General features: G+C 36.6%; 2 protein-coding genes and 2 long non-coding RNA genes across 4 annotated transcripts; 1 reads left to right on the forward strand and 3 right to left on the reverse strand.

Moving 5' to 3' along the window:
* The first annotated feature begins 876 nt into the window (after positions 1–876).
* Positions 877–7,358, forward strand: LOC122010307 (3-oxoacyl-[acyl-carrier-protein] synthase II, chloroplastic-like). Its single transcript, XM_042566800.1, has 13 exons — positions 877–1,283; positions 1,947–2,140; positions 2,256–2,459; positions 2,652–2,762; positions 2,860–2,955; positions 3,035–3,080; positions 3,150–3,229; positions 3,426–3,494; positions 3,597–3,681; positions 3,750–3,904; positions 3,977–4,057; positions 6,372–6,431; positions 7,025–7,358. Exons 1-13 carry the CDS (start codon positions 935–937, stop codon positions 7,139–7,141), a joined length of 1,647 nt encoding a protein of 548 aa, XP_042422734.1. The 5' UTR covers positions 877–934; the 3' UTR covers positions 7,142–7,358.
* On the reverse strand, positions 6,755–7,455 carry LOC122010310. Its single transcript, XR_006119843.1, has 2 exons — positions 7,331–7,455; positions 6,755–7,130 (listed from the first exon to the last, which is right to left on the reverse strand). It is a non-coding gene; the product is annotated as an uncharacterized LOC122010310 (long non-coding RNA).
* Positions 7,456–7,734: 279 nt separating this feature from the next.
* Positions 7,735–13,811, reverse strand: LOC122010308. Its single transcript, XR_006119842.1, has 2 exons — positions 13,510–13,811; positions 7,735–7,859 (listed from the first exon to the last, which is right to left on the reverse strand). It is a non-coding gene; the product is annotated as an uncharacterized LOC122010308 (long non-coding RNA).
* A 2,704-nt stretch (positions 13,812–16,515) lies between these two features.
* Positions 16,516–17,790, reverse strand: LOC122007776 (protein TIFY 10c-like). The gene is made up of 5 exons (XM_042563305.1): positions 17,535–17,790; positions 17,305–17,440; positions 16,991–17,211; positions 16,850–16,907; positions 16,516–16,766 (listed from the first exon to the last, which is right to left on the reverse strand). The coding sequence occupies exons 1-5, from the start codon at positions 17,665–17,667 to the stop codon at positions 16,694–16,696; spliced, it is 621 nt and encodes a 206-aa protein (XP_042419239.1). The 5' UTR covers positions 17,668–17,790; the 3' UTR covers positions 16,516–16,693.
* Positions 17,791–20,784: the final 2,994 nt, after the last annotated feature.

Here is a 20,784-nt window from a genome sequence, read left to right on the forward strand (position 1 = left end):
AAAATAAGTGGGAGTATAAATATAGTGCATTAGAGGAGTATCTCTATTATTTTATAGGGATCGAGACACTCTGTAAAAAAAAATTCAAAATGAAATGCTGTTTTGATGATTTTGAAAAAAAAAAAAATTGAGGGGCTTGTATACTTCTTGCCCTATAAATTTTTACGGCCGAATTGGACGTCAAAGTGAAAACTTTCTGATATTTTTTTTGGTTCAAGCTTCAGCCTTTCCCTCCCTCGCTAATAAATTCACGCTCTTCCCCTCCCACTTTCCTCGCTTCCTCGCACTCCACGTGCGCGCTCTCTCTTTTACCTCCGTGGGAAACGAAAAGGATTGAGGAAGCTGGGGGGTTTCATTTCTTCGTTTACTTGAAAGGAGGGGAAATTATTTTTGACTTGGAAGAAAGGTAAAAAGACAAAAAGAGCCTTCATTTAAGTATCATTCGATCGAAGATGCTTTCTTTCCTTGACGTTAGGTGGAACCAAACTTGGTTATGGAGTAGCAATAAAAGCTCTTTATTTATTTATTTATTTATTTAATTTTCATCCTGATTGATCATTAATCACTATTCACTACGTGTTGTCTCCACGAGCTAGTACATAATATTTACATGTGATATTATTATGTAATAAATCATAGGGATTTTCATCCGTAATTTATCTCCCTTGCCAAGGGTAAAAATAGTAAAAAACTCTGAAGTGACGACCTCTATTGTAATTAATCATTATGTTTCCTGCAGGTCGGTTAAAGTTTTCCTTTTGTTTTTTTCCCTCAGGTAAACATGGTCGATGAATTTCTTTCTCCTCTCCTTTCCCTCGACTTCAGGTAAACGTAGCATAAATTCATGCCCTTGGCCTTCTTAAATAGTGCGCAGTAGCCTCCGTTCTCACTCACGCCCCTCAGCCTTCGTCGCTCTGTTTCGAGCACTCGCTCCATGGCGGGAGCGGCCGTCGCCTCGCCCCTCTGCGCGTGGATCGCCGCCGCTGCGTGCCTGTCCTCCTCGTCGTCTCCAGCCACCGCGCGTTCCGACCAGACCCGTCGCGGGGCGCGTCGCGTGGGCGCCGGGCCTAGGAGGAGCCGCTGCTTTCCTGCCGCGGCGATCCCGTCCGGAGGGCTTCGTGGCTCCGGGATCCACTCCCTACTTAGATCCTACCTCGCCTTCGAGCCCTGTCCCGACTTCTACCGGTCCTGCGGCGTCGACGGTCACGGCAATCGGTCGTCGCTAATTGGACCGTGGAAGGCCGATGTCCATCGACGGCGCCCGCGGATGTCCGCCGCCTCCGGTAGGGTGCCGCCCAGAAGGGCCATTGTTTCTTTAACCGCTTCTCCTCTGTTTCTGATTTATTTATTTATTTCATTTTGTTTCTTTTGTTTTAACTGATGAGGGTTGCTTTACCAAGCAATCTCGAGGGCTTTGATTGTGGGATATGCTTTCTTAGTCATTGTTTTTTAGTTCTCGAGATCAGGGTTTGTCATGGAGTTCGGCGTTGGACATCCTTTTTTTTTTTTGACGTTTTTTTGTTGCTTCTCCTTAACCTGAAAGCGTGATGACAATAGTAAAAAATATTCCTAGATAAAAAAATAGCTTCTTTGTTCGTCCAGGAATCACACAAATATTTTTCCGCTGAATGTTATGGCATCTGCATTCTCTTTGTTTGGTTCTCAATCTTGATAGCTAAAATCTTACTGGCATATACTAGTTAATTTAATTAGTTCTGTGACTTTTGGGAGAGTAAGACGTATGCAGACAGTGGGTAAGGCTGTTTGGTTTGATAACATATCTAAGAAACAAAGCTAACTGGTTCAGTGCATAACTGCATTTTGATCAGTCTGGTTGTGTTACTTGGTTCTTTTCATTCCTTATCATGAAGTGGCTATGTGCTATTCTTTGCAAATTTCTTGGCTGGCTGGCTGGCTGCTCTACTAATTCAGTGTCTGTGGTTCAGGGAAACTGATAACAGTTGCCTTGGGGTCAGCCAAGGAACTTGTGGGGAATAAGAATCTGAGGCGGGTTGTTGTTACCGGCATGGGTGTGGTTACTCCTCTAGGCCATGATCCGGATATCTTCTACAATAACCTCCTCGAGGGCATCAGTGGCATAAGTGAAATTGAAGCATTTGACTGTTCCAGTTATCCCACGGTAGAACGTCTACTAAGTAAAGTGTTCTCTTTTATTCCTCACTAACTAAGACCAATTTCTAATCTATTTAGGCACTACTCTGAGGACTAGCTGCTCATAACATTTGCTTTTGTAGAGAATTGCTGGGGAGATTAAATCGTTTTCTACAGATGGGTGGGTGGCTCCCAAGCTAGTGAAGAGGATGGACAATTTCATGCTTTACTTGCTTACCGCTGCCAAAAAAGCATTGGAAGATGGTGGAGTCACAGAAGAGGTGATGAGCCAGTTTGAGAAAACTAAATGTGGAGTGTTGATTGGGTCTGCCTTGGGTGGAATGAAGGTTTGTTTACTGAGAACATTCCCGAATCGTGAAGCGCAATTGAATATTTTAAATTGAAAGTAATTATTGATGAAATTTTGACACTGAATTCAAAGTATTTATTTTTTTGAATTTTCCATGAGCTTACACATTATCAGACTTGGATTGTTCATTTTGAGTGAAGCTTATATAGTTTTAGTTTTTGTTTTGCAGATTTTCAATGATGCACTTGAAGCTTTGAGAGTCTCATACAAAAAGATAAGTCCGTTCTCTGTGCCCTTGGCAACCACAAATATGGGCTCTGCAATGCTTGCAATAGATCTGGTTTGTTTAAACTGTTCTTTCATCATGTTTAATTGTGTATGTTTTTTTTTTTTTGGTAAACACATTAATTGGATGTACCTGGTTGTCAAATTCATAGGGTTGGATGGGCCCAAACTATTCTATTTCAACTGCATGTGCAACGAGCAATTTCTGTATCTTGAATGCAGCCAACCATATTATACGAGGTGAAGCTGTAAGTCACTCAGTGTTCATAAATTAACCACAAGTGTCAGACTTTCTACAATACATCTCTCCTCTCTCTAATGTTACAGGATGTGATGCTTTGTGGTGGATCTGATGCTGCGATCATACCTATCGGTGTGCATTTTCATTTGATGTCAACAGCTTCTCACAACTATTGTCATCTATTCCGTGAACATATTGCAGGATTAGGTGGTTTTGTGGCATGCAAAGCACTTTCGCAGAGGAATAATGACCCCCAAAAAGCATCACGCCCCTGGGACGTTGTAAGTTGAGTCCATAAGCTTATATTCAAACTCTAATTTCCTCAAAGAAAGTATCTTACTTGCAATAAAATTCAGTCTGATGAACAATATTAATTGGAAACATTTGCCTGCAAAGCAGAAGAGTATATAAACTGCTTCATTCAAAGCGAACTTTAAAACATGAATTTCATTTATTTTGTTGATTGATAATTATCAGGATCGCGATGGATTTGTGATTGGGGAAGGGGCTGGCGTGCTACTGTTGGAAGAATTAGAGCATGCTAAGGTTAAGAAATATTGATGCTGTATTTCCTGTATGGGACTTCTCATCTTTTTATTTATAATCATCCTTGATTTCTTTGTTTATTTTATATTTTTTTATCTATAGCAAAGAGGTGCAAAAATCTACGCTGAGTTTCTAGGAGGAAGCTTCACCTGTGATGCTTACCATGTGACAGAGCCACATCCTGAAGGTAACACTTGTCACTGCATTTTTTTTTTTTAATATTCACAAGAACCTAATGGGCATATGATAAATCAGGGAGGGGAATAATTCTTTGCATTGAGAATGCTCTATCAGAATCAGGAGTGTGCAGAGAGGACGTTAACTATGTAAATGCCCATGCAACTTCAACGCCCTTTGGTGATTTAAAAGAATACCAAGTTCTTAGTCATTGTTTTGGAAGTAATCCCGAGGTGTGCAATTGGAGTAAAAAAATGCCTTTTTTTTTTGTCTCTTCTACTAATCCAACTGAACTTAACTTTCAGCTGAAGGTGAATTCAACAAAATCCATGATTGGTCACCTATTAGGAGCTGCTGGGGCAGTGGAAGCTGTTGCTGTAGTGCAAGTAAGGATCTTCATTTCCTTATTGTCAGCTTTAATTTGTGAATATTACAGACTTCCATATTTTTATGTCGTTAAGTGAGGATCACTATACTCTCTGAAGTTGTACTTGATTTTGAAAAGCTGATTAGTCTTCCTTGCTTCCGTTGTTAGATAACTATGATCAACTTGCATTAGAAAGGAACTTGACTGCAATCTTAAAGTTTCATGTGTTAAGGGCATGCATTCTTAACTTCATATAATATTTCATGTAACCATTTTATCTTTTTTGTCCTTTGTAAAACCTAACCACATCCACGAGAAAGGTTGTTTATATACATTATAGCATTATGCAGCTGGCACTTTACATTAGTGATTGGACAAATACAGCAACAGTTAGAACACAAGAAATTGGAGGTTCTGTGCCTATTGTTAATGGAGTTCAACCTCTACTGTTTCCAAGACTGATTCATCATGTTGTAATCTCAACATGTTAAGGGGTAAACCTTGACACTCGTGGATACTAAACTATACCTTTATACTGTCCTCTCACACACGCATATACAAAAAACCCACAATATTTTGTAATTTTGCAATTTCAATGAACATTTTTATGGAGTTGAACTCCTACTATTTCCGAGAACCAATTCATTATGTGGTAATCTCAACATATTACAGGGGTAAACCTCGATACTCATGGATCTCAAACTATTGCTGATTATCAGTTAATCTGAAAATTCTGAAGGTCAAACTATAGTGATGGTATGTGGCTTGATAGTCACAATTGTGTTCTATGAACTGTCAACAAAGCTTACTTAGCAAAATGAAAGAGTGCACAATATCTTGAAAAATGTTGTCAGAATTCAAAAAATGGAAGAAATCTTGACCAAAAAAATACATTAAGTTTGGAGGAATTATTTTGATACTTATAACTAGAAGGTATTTTTTTTTGCATATGAGCTAATTGTTTTGACTGTGTTAAAACTTAGATGTTATTGCTTTTTTGTTAATCCTTTTAAAACTAAATGTTTTTTTGAATATTGCAGAATGTATTTGTATGTTTTTTGAATATTTCCCTAAATAAAATACATGCGCACTATGTCTGTGACTCAAACTCATGCCACCTGCAGTCATGCATACACTTTTTGAAACCTTAGTCAAACTTGATCAGTGGTTTCAAATTCATTTTATCTCACATTATACAATAGAGATAAGGATCATTCCACATGTGATAATCAAAACATGGTGCCAACTTGATACACTGATGATAATACATAAATTTCCAATTTGGATATAGTAAAAGTGAAAACTTTCAATTTTTTTTTCAAAAAAAATAATTATGGGCATATTTACTTCATGTGGGAGGAACATAGTGATGCAAAACTTAAGTCTACATAATTGTATTGATTGGCTCTTCATTTTGGGGTATTGGTATGCAGTTGAGGAACTCCTATGTCCTTTCAATCAGTCAAGAGCCACTATGATCGTTGTTCATTTTTGCATTTTATGTCTTGGATAGTTAAAATTTGCCTGTTATAATTCCCTTTAGTTCAAATAGGAGCCCCTGTTTCCCCTTCAGTTTTGTAATCCAGATTGTTGCCTATGTATTGAAAAGTTTGTGTGGAACTCAAACAGAATCAATACAAATGCCAAAAAAAAAAACAAAATTTAGTAACAGGAGAACAAATTCAAGAAAGCTACTATCAATAACAGTGATGCCTGGAATTCCATTCTTGCAAGTTAATGCTTCACAGAACTATGGATCCATGAAGCTTATGATAGGATCGCCAAGAAGTATTGTTAGAAGTACTCTTCCTGTCAGGTGGCAATTGACTGTAAGAGCTCTTATTCAATTGTATAATATTACGTTGATTTTGCTAGAAAACCATGTTAGGTTAATGAACAAATATTTGTCCATTTGTCAGTATTAACTTCCAAAATGTTCTGCAATGACTGTGATTGCGCAACTGATTAAATTAAAATAATTGTCAAAAAGTTGTATCTTTTAATATAGAAAAGGTATAAGTTGATTTTTTTTTTTTCTTTTTTTTGTATTTGTAGGCTGATCTACAAATTCTTTTTTAGGCTCATGTCATTATGTAGTTCAAACCACTGACTGCTTTGTAACCAATTTGATAATTTTTTTTCCAGAAACCAATTGGTGCTTTCTTTTTCCAGCTCTGGTTATTTCCTCTTTGACTAAGTTGCAAATTAAAATAAAACTTTTTTATTAAGCTTGTTTCTAAGCTTAGCATTTTGGTAGTAGTCACTATATTTATTTAAGCACTCATTTTTTGGGGCAAATGGATGTCTTTATCTTGGCCATTTCACATGTGCAGGCTATTCGAACAGGTTGGGTCCATCCTAACATTAACCTGGATAATCCAGAGGAAAGTGTGGTATGTTACCATCTATCAATTTGCATTTCTCATCTTGCTACTATTAATAAGATTAGTTAGATATGCCAAGTTGGGTATTCTGGGAATCTGTTAATTGTGTTCGGCACAGGTCTGTGTTGGGTATCTTGAAAGGGGTAAAATGGGCTTTAGGTTCGGGATTGAACATCAGTAATCGCGTAACAATATGTTGCCTTTGAAATAGTACCCTCTAAAAGGATTGTTTGTTCCCTAGTAGATACTTTTTATCTTTGCAGCAAACAAAAACTGGTACATTTGATCAACAAAGACCTACATTCAGTACTATGATGGTTTTTGATCTGCCATCTATTCGATACGAAAAGGGAGAATAAGGATCTCACTGTGTCACTGGAATTTTCAAAAACAGATTGCAAGTGAAAAAGGGAAATTACCTGAGAAGTAGATTACCTTTCTGTGAGGTAGTTATGGTAAAAAGCTTTACGGTTAAGCATATTTTAATAGATATCACAAATTAGCAAATCCGCCAATCTACCTAATTATACTGTTAAAAAACAAGAATGAACTTACTCAAGATTCACAGTTTTGGTAATCTTTCTCACTGTGATTTGATACAGGATGTGGATCGGCTAGTCAGTTCACGGAAGGAGAGGTTGGATGTGAAGGTAGCACTGTCAAACTCCTTCGGTTTTGGCGGCCACAACTCAGCGATCCTACTTGCACCTTACAAATAACAGAAAAATGGTGCTTCAGGACACAGCTCTGGACTGCATATTCCCTTTACTACAATATATTTTCTGGTTATTGAATTGTCTATCTGATACATGAATAAGAAGAAAAATAAATGAGCTAGATGCAATGTAATGCTATTTGTTCTGAGATGCAAATGTTTCTCTTTTGAGAAGGAAGCCTCAAAACTTAACATGAGATTTCTGTTTCTATTGCATCCAAGTCTGTAAGCTTTCTCTAGTTAAGCATCCGCCCAAAATGGATCAATGTGGTGGCAGGACTGAACGTAAAGGAGGAAGTTTAAATTGTATTTCCCAGGTGCATCAAGTCTATATGAAATGAGACGCACTCGATAAGTTATAACAGTAATTCAAATACAACTAAGGCAAAATAGAACAGAACCATTTAAACAAGCACACATTTTTCTGAACTTGAAGATATAAATGTACATTGATATTTGAAAGATAGAACCACCCTAATATATGTCACAAAAACCCACATCTTAAACAGAAGAGAAATTTAAAATAAAAATAAACAAAGAGATAAACATGCCTCTTGATTGTTGCAGTTATTCTCCAAGTCTTCCATCACTTTCCCATAAATTTGACAAACAAAAAAAGTGTGATCAGCGTCAAAACTGTTGGAGGTTGCTGAACAAGGCAAAATTTGCATTTTGTAATCCATGTTCAACTTGTTGAGCTGCATTTATATTTGTTAATCCGCCTGCACCATCATAAATGAAGGGTCTAAGCTATTGTTTCAGTTCAAATAGTTTGAAGACAACAATATGGAATGATAAAATGATGATGGGCAAGCATATGAAGTTCTGCACATCCAACAATGCCACAAAATACAGGGCTAATCACAAAAATGAAGATAGACAAGCTTATGAAATGAAGGGTTACAAAATGATGATAGTCAAGCTTACGAATCTTCATACACAAACAAGGTTTATCCTGATAAGGGTTTAAAGCTGACAACGTAAAACCATTTAACTGATACCAAGAATTAGGACATAACATTCACAAGCAAATTAACTGCATAAAATGAAAGCTTGACAACTAATTTCAGTGAAACTTTTAACACGTGCAGGAAATTTCAGGAGAAGAATCTGTGCGGCTAATAGCCCTGATAATTTATTTAAGCATATCAAACAATATCAACCAGAAGCTCATTCATTCACATACAACCTAGTGGAGGATTATATGTACCTTGTTTGTACTTGGACAGAAAAAAAAATTCAAAAATCATCTAAGACAAAAGTGATCAGTGGCAAGATTTTTGGGAAAGATATTTTAGTGAAGGCAGAAGAATATTTCACATAGAGCTATGGATAACTTCTCAAGATAGTCAAAATATAAATACATTTTAATTTAATATTCAGCTCACAATGTCTTGTTGTTTGGCAGATTGCTTCATGACCTCTCGTCAAGTCATCAGACTGTTCATGATTCAAACCGTGCATTCTTTCTCTTGTTTATCAAAAAAGGATTTCAGAACCCCTCATAATAATCATCTAGAAGCCATTTTTCTGTAAAAAAACAACCTAACCGCCTCAGTTCTGCAGGAAATCTGAGGTGTGACAAAATGTAGCAGGTGTTTGGATTATGTACTTTCTCTTGCAAAATTGAACCACAAATTCCAAATTTGATCATTTTGGTTCCATTCTATTTTCTTAATCTATTTACCATGTGAACTAAGTCCACTAGTCACATCTAACTAATTGTTTATGGTTTTGTCCAATAAATGATTGAATTTTTTTCTTTTGTTTGTATATTGCTCTCAAAATTTTCAGAATTCAATCTTCTTCAATTGGAACTTGAACGACATTCGATGACTGGAGGCTATCAAGTCATCTTGTAAGGTGAAATTCTTGCTTGTATAATTATCTGGCATGTAATGTTGTGTACAACTGAATCATCTGTTCGCTATCATGGGTTTCTTCTAATTAGCACCAATGGATGTAAAGATTACTAGATAAGGCTCAAAAAACTGTCTAACATGCTAAAATACTTTACACTCAGTTCCCTCAAGTGGTTTCAGATCCTGCGATGTGAGCAACAAATTTTAGCTGAGATCGTAAGTGATAATCTATAGGACATGCCTTCTTTTGCAAATGCCTCAGCCACAGAATGATCAAATGGTCCCTCTGCCCAGTGTCTCCTAGTTTCCAGAAAACACTAGAATCTAACAAGTAAATCATACTTCTTAATATTACAATGTGTTGGTGGTGGTGGTAAAAGGAAATTGGGTTACTAGTACATGGTCCAACTTTCATCACAACAATTATGCCATGCATGTACAGAGGGGACCATACTACATTGGGCTATATAATTAAGAAAGGACTGTGACCTCATGAATCATAGAGCATAGCCACACATACACACATACACCCCATAAATGAGATACTCAGATGGACTATATCTAGGTCACAAGAAACCAACTCTGAGCTTCTGTTCTTTGGTGGTGCCGAGTTGATGAGCTGGTTCTGGTTGGGCTAAGTTATATTAAGGTACTTTGACAATGAATCTTCCAAACCTCTACCTTCACTTTCTCCTGTTCAGTGTTGCCACATGTCACCTTCAATCTGAAGGAAGCACATGGAACGGATGCATCAGACCACATCAGCAGTAAATATGGGACCACCCAGGCACATGAAAGGGAGATAATTTAAGAGCATAATATTGTTGCCTTAAATGCCTAACAATGACAACCAGACATTTGTTGATGTCCAAATGATTTGGTATTTCAATGAGACTTGGCAGACAACTAATGACCAAGGACCACATTCTGCCTCACTTTTTCGCATCTAGTGTATCTTTAGATTTTGTTTAGAAAGTTAATCTCATCATATCAGCTAGCATCTCAATAGAAGTTATGCATAATGTGGCACTATAGATTTTCAATAAAGCACTCCTCGTAATTATTCTGTGAGATTATTCATATAGAAATTTACTCCAGAAATCTCATGCCAAAGAGAAAACAACAAAGATTACAAGAAAAAAAATTCTTGCTTTATGTTCTATTGAAGTTCACAAGGACAGAGAAACTAAAATATATTACACTATACAGTAACAGAATCAAATATTTTAAAACTTATTGGACAGGCATACTCATGTCACTTGTTGTTAATCAGGTTTACATCATAGCATTATCCCAGTCGAGTTACAAATTTCAAGTAATTAAAATTTTCTAATGACAGACTTCCATTATTCTGTATCCGAGTACAGTAAAACATAAATCATAGAGAATCTAAAGAAACAGTAATGATTGTAATTATGAATGTGATTTCCAAGTTGTAAGGATCTTTTGATTCTAATTTTATCAGCTACAAAAAGCATTTAAAATATTTACTGGAAAAGAAATAACCCCCCAAAATTTGTTACATCATATCCACTGAGTGAATACACATCTCTGTATCTATGTATCTATCTCGGTGCATTAGAGAGCTGATAGGTTCTGCCCTACGAAACCAGACGAAATCCATCACGGTTCTTTAAATTCACCTACCATTTCACATCCTCCTTTGAAACCTGAAAATCCATCGCTATCCAAGTTCATCTACCATTTCATATTCCTTGGTATAATTTGGTCAAGGAATATTGGAGAGTGAGGGATGGCAAGGAACACCCATACAAAGAATATCACCAAGAAGATGGAGGTGGAGGCGCACACGTTAAATACATGTCAACTCTCAAGTGTCTACATCAATCATGTTGCCAAGCAGCTGGGCTCTTCAAGACCTGAAGATCTCATGGAATCAAAATCTAGAGGCAAGGCAAGTTTTAGTGAAATTTCCCAAGATCACTCCAAGAATAGGAGATACTTCAGTGGATCTCAACAAGAATCACACCCAACATCAGTAAATTCTCCAATACCAAAGAAGCAAGTGCGAAGGCGACTCCATGCAAGTAAGCCTTATCAAGAAAGATTACTTAACATGGCAGAGGCTAGGCGAGAGATTGTAACCGCCCTTAAACTTCATAGAGCTACCATGAAGCATGCAACTGAGGTGCAAAAATTCCAGCAGCATCAGCAAAATCCAACACCTTCTCCAACTCTAGAGCTATCTCCAGCAGTGTTAGAAGAGATACAGAAGGAGTTGAATGAGAATAGGATCAACTTTAAAACTCATTTATTCAATTACACCTTTCCTACCTACCTTCAGAATACCGAATTGTTACCCTGTAAATTCCATGCTTTCCCTTGGATGTATCCACCTATTACCACAATACCTGTCTACGATAAACTCAACAACCCTTTCTTTAATCATCCATTAGGCTTAGATTTAAACCTTCAATGTTTCAACAATAAAAGCAATCCCTTCAGCGACAATCTTTGCTGGGAATCCACAATCCAGCCATCATCACAGCCAACTTCATCTTCATCAAACTCTCCTAATAGTAGCATACCAAATTTCCAGGCCTCCTGCCTCTCAAAGAGTTCCTGCCAGGCCTCTTGTGATGCACTTGACCGTGCATCAGGGGCATTCCATCCAAGGATGGATCCTGATGAAATTGCAGAGATCCATTTGATCGGGGAGCAGCATGACATGGAGTGGAATGACAAGATGAACATGATGACATCAGCATGGTGGAGTAAACTCCTAAGAAACATGGATGGCAGCTTTTGTGAGAGTGCAGGAGGAGAGAAAATGGATTCACATGACGAGGTTTTCAACATGCTATCTTGTTTGAGTAATGGAGATGCTAGGAAGTCTTGCCTCTCTGAGCAACATATGTGGAACTACTACAACGAAGATAACTACCTTCCTGATGCCACATTTCCATGGTAACATGGAATTCGAATTTAGAGGACAAAATTCATAAACATTTTAGTATTATTTTCATACTGTTATATGGACCCTTCCCTTTTAAAATTGTCTAGATTTCTATGAATTCTAAGATCTTGCTAATATATGTAGAGACTGAAGTCTTTGAAGCCATGCTTCAGTTAACAAACCAAAGCTTCAGCTAACCAAGATAATATGACCTAGAATGATGGGAATTTGAAGATATCATGCCTTGTAGACTGTCAATTATTATTAGAAATTTAGGAAGAATTTGATAGTCAATCATTGTTACTGTGCTACATAGAACAAACAATTAGGAATAGTCTTTAACTCTTTCTTTTCGTGCATTTTTTATATTGGAAAAATGAAAGTTCAGATGTAGAATGGATGCTATAATTTCTGTATAGAAAGGATCAATCGTCACAGACTTAGTACACATCCAATACCATTCCCAAATCCAAATGAAAATGGTCAAGCATTAGGTTAGTCCAGGACAATTGGCACAAAAAATTATCTAAGCTGTGAACATGAATCCTAACCCTATATGAGCTCAATAAAAGGATAAGATTCATATAGCCGATCTAAAATAGTTGGGGTAATCACAGATTGATGATGATGAGTCCCAGACTTGAATTGGTTTATCCTGTTGAAACCCTTGGAACTAATAAAATAACAAAAATTAACTAACTAGATATGTAGCCTTATTTTATTCTCTTGATTTCTTTGAAATAATTAAGAATCATAATACAGTTTGAATGAGGATGCATAGTGTATCCTCATCGAAACAAGGAGAGAAATTATTTTATCCTTGGTTTGTACGGACATCACTTCAATTCTCATTACAACTTTCTCCAGTTACAAGTGTATGGAAGTGCAGAAGCATAAAATATGGAACCTGAGGATCATATTTTCCTTCAAAATTTATGGTTTACCTTCCTATAAATACTTCCTAATCTAGCATGTCCTCTGCTATTGATATGTAAAAGATACTATATAAAGCATAATATAGAAAATTCCATAAGTTTTCATCACAATCCTAGCCATCATAAAGACCTGAAGCAAAGGCCACTGAATTGACAATAATATGCATTTACTTCTTCAAAGACCACTTCTTTTCTTGCCTAAGGCATCTTCAACCATGAATGCCAAACAAGAACGGTCCATACCTTATTCTCTCATGAGAAGGCATGAATATGAACATTCTGATTCTGCAGGAGAGTTCAGAAGAGCAATAGCAGGGAAGGAGAAAAGGTGTGGAAATCGGAGGCACTTTCCCAATCTAAGGAAATAACATACCTAATCCATTTAACATAATAACACGCGTTATAAGACAATGATTCAAGGCCAAAGAGCTATTTGTTGTTCGAAAAAATGTCTCAAATCTACTAACACAGTAAAACTATCAGTCACACTGTGACCGCATCCGCAATTTAAACGCTAAAGATTGTTACTTTTAGGACATCAAAAGTTTCCAGACACAATGCCAAAGATTCTGCACTTACTATGCAATATTTTCTGTAAATAAACATGACCGTATACTTTAAAAGCATCGAATCGCAAATAAAAATTGAGATAACAAACCAGCGGTGGCTTGGCCTTTACTTGTTGAGAGAGCTGTTCCCACCAAACCACCATCCGCATTCCTGACTGGTGGAGCAGACAAATAGGAAGAAGCCGCCCCACTAATCCCAAAAAAATCGTCGCTTGCATCCCTCACTGCCAAACCTTATCTCTTGCTAGATCAGATAAACAGGATCATTGAATAGACTGGTACCTACTACTGAACATTGCATCTCGAACAAATTCAATGAAGCATGTGAACGGCCGCTCTCTGTTCGTAAACTCCGCGTCGACTCGCCATTGATGACCTAGGTCAGACATTTAGGAGGCTTTTTGCGTGCAGGTCACGATTTAGAGGGGAAATTTCCAATTCGCCCATGTGATTTTTTTAAATTTCTTAAAGCACCTTGTCATACTTAGGTGGCGTTTGATTTGGTTTATGAATTTGGGAATGAGGGAATGGATTCATTCTCAAACTTTGTATTTGGTTGATGGGAATGAAATCAAGATTTTGGAATTAAACTCAAAAACTTTGGTATGGATGAAATCCACCCCCTCTCTTAGGTTTTGATGAATAGGAATGTGAATTAAGTTTTAGACAAAAATACTCTTAGTATATTTATTTAATTTTTTTTAATTTCACACTCTATCTCCTTGTTCTCTCTCATAATATTTTCTCTCTCCTTATTTTATCATCACACTTTCTCTCTCAACACCCTTTCTCTCTCCTCATTCTCTCTCATCACACATTCTCAACCATTTTCTCTCTATATTCTCTCCCATCATACACTCTCTTTCCTCATTTTCTCTCTCTTCATTCTCTTCCATCACACTTTCTCTCCCATTACACACTTTCTCTTTATTTTTTCATTATACTTTCTCTATCATCGCACATCATACTTTCTTTCTCATCGCACATCATACTTTCTCTCTCCTCAATCTCTCTTAGCATACTCTCTCTCTCCTCATTTTCTCTCATCACACTTTCTCTCTCTTCATTCTTCTCATCACACCCTCTTTCTTTATTTTCTCTAATCACACTTTCTCTCTCATCATACTTTCTCTCTTCCTAGTCTATCATTTTCTCTCATCACACTTTCTCTCTCTTCATTTTTTCCCGTCACTCTTTCTCTCTCAACCCACTTTCTCTCTCATCATACTTTCTCTCTCCTCACTTTTTCATTTTCTCTCATAATATTTTCTCTCTCTTCATTTTTTTCATCACTCTTTCTCTTTCAGCATACTTTTTCTTTCCTCAGTCTTTCATTTTCTCTCATCACATTTTTTCTCTCTATATTTTTCTCATCACTCTTTCTCTATCAATCCACTTTCTCTCTCATCATACTTTCTCTCTCCTCACTCTTTCATTTTCTCTCATAATATTTTTTCTTTCTTCATTTTGTCTATCACTCTTTCTCTCTCAGCACACTTTCTCTCTTATCATACTTTTTCTCTTCTCAATATCTCCTATCATGCACTCTCTTCTCATTTTCTTTCATCATACTTTTTCTCTTTTCATTTTTCCCAACACACTTTCTCTCTCATCATATGTTTCTCTCACATTCAACTTGATCTCCTATCTATTTTTTTCTCTTATTTTTTTATAAGGGTAAAAAAGAAAATTTAGGTTCATTCCGATTGAAAATATTTAACTAATCAAACATCATTTTTAAAAATAATACCCAAGCTCATACCTATTCTCATTCCACAATACTATGATACCCATTCTCATTTCGATTTCTAGGAGAGAACCAAACACCCTCTTAATTTTCAAAATACCCTCGCAGATTCACAGTACAAGTTGCAGCTGATATTAATAGTTAGGGGATGAAAATATAAAATTCGAAACCTTTAAAGTGTTCGATAATTTTGAAAATCCATAATATATTTTATGGAAGTAAATACTAAAATTTAATAGACAAATTGGAATTTCCTCTCTATAAAATTTAAAACTATTAAAATATTAATCACCGACACCATCAATTAATCTAGTCAAATAATGGCATGATTAATTATTTTAAAAGCTTGGAAAATAAAATTTTCTCTATATATTTCATCAAACCATGTGAAATAATAGATCTGACTAGCTACAAATAATAATCAAACAATGAAAATTATTCATCCATAAAAGCATTCCAATCCATGAGAAGCTAAGTCAGACTCATGGCGGCACTCCAAGTCCAACAAGAACAGGTCGAAGTCAAAATTATAAATGATTGTTTGACTTGGGACGAAGATGATAGTTAGTACCAATTTGACTAAGATTTTATTTAGAAACATGCTTTACTTTAATGGTGTAAAAATAAATATGACCTGACGATCGGTCTTAATCGATCTGAAAAAATTAAATTCAGTTTGAAAATTTTTAGATTCGGTTTGGATTCGGATTGGAGGGATTCTGGATTAAAAATTTTTAGATCAAGTCGATCCCGGCCTGATCTGATCCGAATTTAGGATTTAATCACTTAATGGGTATTTTTTTTAGATTAAAACAATTTTTATTTTAAAAATTAAAATAATTTTATGTATAGTAATATCAATGTTAGTATGATAATGATAAAATATTGAGATAAAAATAAAAAATTATAAAAAAAATAATAAAAAAATATCATTTTGAAGTGAGTTTTTAAATTATTCAGATTGGTATTTTTTTAATTAAATCAACTTTTATTTTAAAAATTAAAATAATTTTATGTAAAAAAATCAATTTTTATTTTAAAAATTAAAATAATTTTATGTATAGTAATGTTAATATGATAATGATGAAATATTGAGATAAAAGTAAAGAATTATAAGAAAAATAGTAAAAAAAAAATCATTTTGGATTAAGTTTTCAGGTTATTCAGAGATTGGTCCAGTTCAGATTTAAAAGTTCGAGTTGAATTCGGGTTGGGACTTAAAAAAAATTCCAACCCAAATCAAATCCAATCCACTCTACTTTTGTTTGATTGAGTTGGCAAAAACTGTATTTGTTTGATTAGTTTACTGATCGCGTGCTTTAGATATGTAAAATGATAAAGCAGATCCTCTCTGAAAAACTGATACATTGATTTTTCTGAAATTTCTGTAGTAAGAACAATGACAATATGTTGTCACCTCAAATTTTATTTCCTCTTTACAAGAAAAAAAATATCTAGAAAATAAGAAAGAACTGAAACTTGTGGGCATGCTCAAGAAGAACTAAGGAGTCAAGCCAAGCCATGATCTATTCTTCTCTTGCTTGAATGGAGTCGCCATTCCTGAAGTCTTTAACTTGATAAGGTGCTCTTGCATTGATCCTGCAGTTAATTTTTCAGAAGGTGAATTAACCTCTCAGAAAAATCGTCTCTCGTCATCAAGGTAAGCAGTAAGGATTACCTACCGATATTTTCGCTTCTCGAGGAATCGCTGAAGCGAAGCCTTTCGAGCAATAGGAAGATCTGCAAGAAGAACAATCGTTTGAGTTTTGACTCTACTTTGAGTCTCAACAAGCATCTGGATTAACAGAGAGGCTTTCTTTTACCAGAGAGACTTGTTTGGGCTGTCAACCAAGAATTAGCAACCATGGACTCCAATGTTGGGTTTTGATCTTCCGAGGAAGAGGATTCTTGACCTAAGTTTTGGTTTCTCTTGTTTCCCTCGCTGGCTAGCTTCAGTAGATCGTCGGCTTTCTCGGGAGGGAAGTTGTCAAACACCATGAGCTTCCCTTTGTAGAAGATTGTGAGTTGGGGATTCCCTCTTTCTCTGACGCACAAGAAAGAAACCAATAAAATGATCAGCGACCCCAAATCGAACAGTGTTGATTGATTCATGGGAGAATGGATGAAAGATTGAAACCTGGCCTGCTCTGGCGCAGTGTGGAACTCAGCGCGCTGGGGAAACAGCTCCATTGCCTCCCCGTCGTCGTCTCCAGATATCTCCGCCCCCGGAAGCAGACGCATGGTGGTCGGCGGCCGGAACGCCTCCAAGTTGCCTGAAAAATAGGATCGAAACGAATCAATGAAACAGGAACTTGCAATAAAAACGCGAATTTGGCGCCGAGCGCAAGACGCAAAGCAAGTTCTCACCTTGATCATGGCCTGGAGGTCGGGTATCGAATCCGAGCCCCAAATTGGTGACGCTTCTCTTCTCCTTGATGCACTGGCTGAGGAGGTTGCAGGCGACGGCGAAGTTGGTCTTCCCCTGCTTCCGCGCCGCCATCTGCGCAAAACCCTCTTCTCTCCGGCGAATAGCTCGACGCAAAAGGTCCCGTTTGCAATTCGCTTCGTTGCGTCGTCGCTCGTCTTCGTTGTCTGGATTTATAGTTCGGCGATTCGGTGCGTTGTCGGGAATTCAATTGTCACGCCTGCCGAATCCATAACGTATGGAGGAAGCAACAGGGGCGCGAGGTGGAGATGGTGTGGTAAAGGAAATTGGATTGTGGCCGCGGGTAAACAAAACGTGGAACACGTGGTTGGCATGTTGATTACAGCTGTTTTTTTTTTTTGGGTGCATGTGATTATTGAATAATTAAACATGACAAATAATCTGAATTAAATTTAATTGCAGCATCATTTCATTTTTTTTTCTTCTTTTCGAGCATGAGGTGGACGTAAATAAGAGCTACACGCGATCTTTGACCGTCGAGGTAGTCAAAAGATGATTATATATTCACCGGTTTTTTACAATTTATCAATAAATTATATAAAAGAATATAAATTATAGAATTAGTTTATAATTGATCATTACATAATTAGGAGGTGAGAAGAGTTTTTTTTAAGATATGTATTTATTAAAAATTGATTCCTATTTTATTATAATAAATTTATCAGCTTCTAATCAATTGAACATCTAATCAATTGAACATCCTGTGAGAACAAATCCCCTGACTATGTCAATATAGATTTGACATTATGTATACTTAATTTAGTCGATATAGAGTTTCACGTGGATAATTATTGACTAAATCAATGTAGATCCCAACCCTTTATTGTACTCGGATTTTGAGTTGGATGAAGTTAGAACAACCTCAGAATAGGTCGGATTAATGTGGAAAACTCGGAACTAATTAGAGTGACCTTGCCAAGTTGAGTGTAGTTGGAGCCAAGTCAATAGAAGGTTTAGCCTAAAATGTTCAATGGACATGGCTAGAATTTTTAACTAGGGGAGGCAAATTTAATAAATTAAAAAAAAACTAATACAACACACAATATTTAGCCATTGTTTCTAAGTTGAAACAATGATTGGTCAATGCCCAGAACTTATTTATGACTGAAAGTTGCTGAATCATTTGTGATTTCGTTTTCTCATAATATTTAATATTCTACATATGAGACCTTCATTCCTATCTAAATAATTATCTTAACTAATAACCTAATAAAATAAAGTTTATATTTTATATTTCTCATTCAATTAGAGAAACATGAAAAAAAAAATAACTTACTCTTGTTGTTGTGGTTGGACAAAAGGGAAAAAGAGTCTGGAAAAAATAAAAGGAAAATTGTTGCTGTTGAGAAAAACATAAAAGAGAAGATGGGGAGGAAGAAGTAAAAAAATGTAGAGTTTTATCTTCTTTATTAGCAACTTTGACTAGTTTCGGTGACCTCAACAACAACACAAATAGAGCAAAATAACACAAAACAAGATTATTTTTTGCAGTGCCAACAAAATCTTAGAAAACATGAGAAGAGGAATGGTACGGGATGTTACAAGCGGACCTAGAAGTGACGTGGAAGTCAAAGTTAAGGTGAGGTGACAGCTAGAGTGTCACCTTCATCAGGGCTTAACTTCTCACTCGACGCTAAGACCTTTGGTATAAGGACGACCGCCCTAAGAGTCGGTCGTGCCTGAAGGATCCAATACTCTACTTGTGAGAAACCGACTGACACAAAAACCAATCGAAAGTATGACCCGCACAACATAACTCTGTTATATATCTGGTTGTCCCAAAGGTTGGCTGAGAGTACCTAAGCTTAGTCTTCACTCTCAATACATAACCAAATATACAGTCAAGCATCCCTAAAGTCAAGCAGGGTTAATATGTTAGATCGAGATGCACGTGAGAGGGGGGGGGGGGAATCACATGGTTTTAAAAAACTTAGGATGCATTTGGTTTGTGCGTTTTCCATTTTTATTTTCTGAAAAACAAGTATTTCTGAAAAATGGTATTTGGTTTACATTTTCCATGTCTGTTTTCTAAAAATATAGATAGTATTTTCTAAAAAAATAGAGAATGTCTAAAAGTCATTTTCTATTTTCTAGAAAATGAACATTTTTTAGAAAATGAAAATGAAAAACATGCAAACCAAACACACCCTTATCTTTTTCGTTTTACAACTAAGAGTATGCAGCGGAAAAGAAGTAGGCAGAAATGAAAAAGACATGAACACAAGGATTTTTACTTAGTTCGGAGCCTTAGACAACTCCTACTCCAAGACCTAGGTCCCGCGGACTTATCGATGGATAATCCACTAAATACCTCTTTCAGAACCGCTGAAAGAGGGGATCGAGTACAAAAGAGTCAGACAAGTGTAACACACTACACTTCCCATTTGTAGAAATTAAGTACAGTAATTAATTCATTACCAAACACTGTTTGTAGTTGGTCGGCTTCAACTCAGTGTTTGGGCGACTTCTCGGTCGTAGTCGGGCATAGTAGAGTTGCAGCAACAAGCGGGAGTAGTCAAAAAGTTGTTCGGATGCGTAGAAGCTCGTATAGAAGTTGATTGAAGCCTTGGGTGAAACATCCTTTTATTGAGCATGGAAGGCGCCTTCCATAGCTTTGAACACGCCTCCAATGTGAGGAATCTAATCCCGAACCACTTGCTCTTTATCTGTGACGAAGTCTGAATTTTATCCTTTGAAAAGCGCCTTTAGTGCCATGGAAGGCGTTTGACATGAACAGTACGAAGGCGTCTTTTATACCATGGAAGGCGCCTTGGGAATTGTTCACCCGAGACTTTTTGTGCTTTTTTTTGTCCTACAACAAATGTTAGTCCAATAACATGTAAGATAATGTTAGCATAATAATAATAAGAAGTAGTAATTAAATTATGTCCCCCCGAGACGAGGATCTAGTTAGGGTCTCAATTTAGGTTTTCAAAATGAACCTAAGTTGGACCGATGCATACTATCCTTTCGAAAGGGGCATGTCCTCACTTAGTTACTCTCATCTAGTAACTTACCTCTACTTACTAGGTGTAGAGTTACTTCCGGGATCACACATCCAGACTTCGAGAATCAAACATCCTGATCAACTGAAATTGCATATCTGATCTTCTCCAATCGGGAATCACACATTCCGGCTTACCAGAATCGTACATCCGACCTTTAACTAAT

The sequence above is a fragment of the Zingiber officinale genome, chromosome 8A (assembly GCF_018446385.1).
Source record: "Zingiber officinale cultivar Zhangliang chromosome 8A, Zo_v1.1, whole genome shotgun sequence".
Taxonomy (NCBI): Eukaryota; Viridiplantae; Streptophyta; class Magnoliopsida; order Zingiberales; family Zingiberaceae; genus Zingiber; species Zingiber officinale.

Coding starts and splice junctions, on each gene's coding strand:
- LOC122007776 (XM_042563305.1), bottom strand. CDS start 17,667: ATGGCGGCGCGGAAGCAGGGGAAGACCAACTTCGCCGTCGCCTGCAAC. Junction 17,441..17,534: donor ACCTCCAGGCCATGATCAAG/GTGAGAACTTGC, acceptor CCTATTTTTCAG/GCAACTTGGAGGCGTTCCGG. Junction 16,908..16,990: donor AGCCCAAACAAGTCTCTCTG/GTAAAAGAAAGC, acceptor TTCTTCTTGCAG/ATCTTCCTATTGCTCGAAAG.
- LOC122010307 (XM_042566800.1), top strand. CDS start 935: ATGGCGGGAGCGGCCGTCGCCTCGCCCCTCTGCGCGTGGATCGCCGCC. Junction 2,141..2,255: donor ACTGTTCCAGTTATCCCACG/GTAGAACGTCTA, acceptor TTGCTTTTGTAG/AGAATTGCTGGGGAGATTAA. Junction 3,682..3,749: donor GACAGAGCCACATCCTGAAG/GTAACACTTGTC, acceptor ATGATAAATCAG/GGAGGGGAATAATTCTTTGC.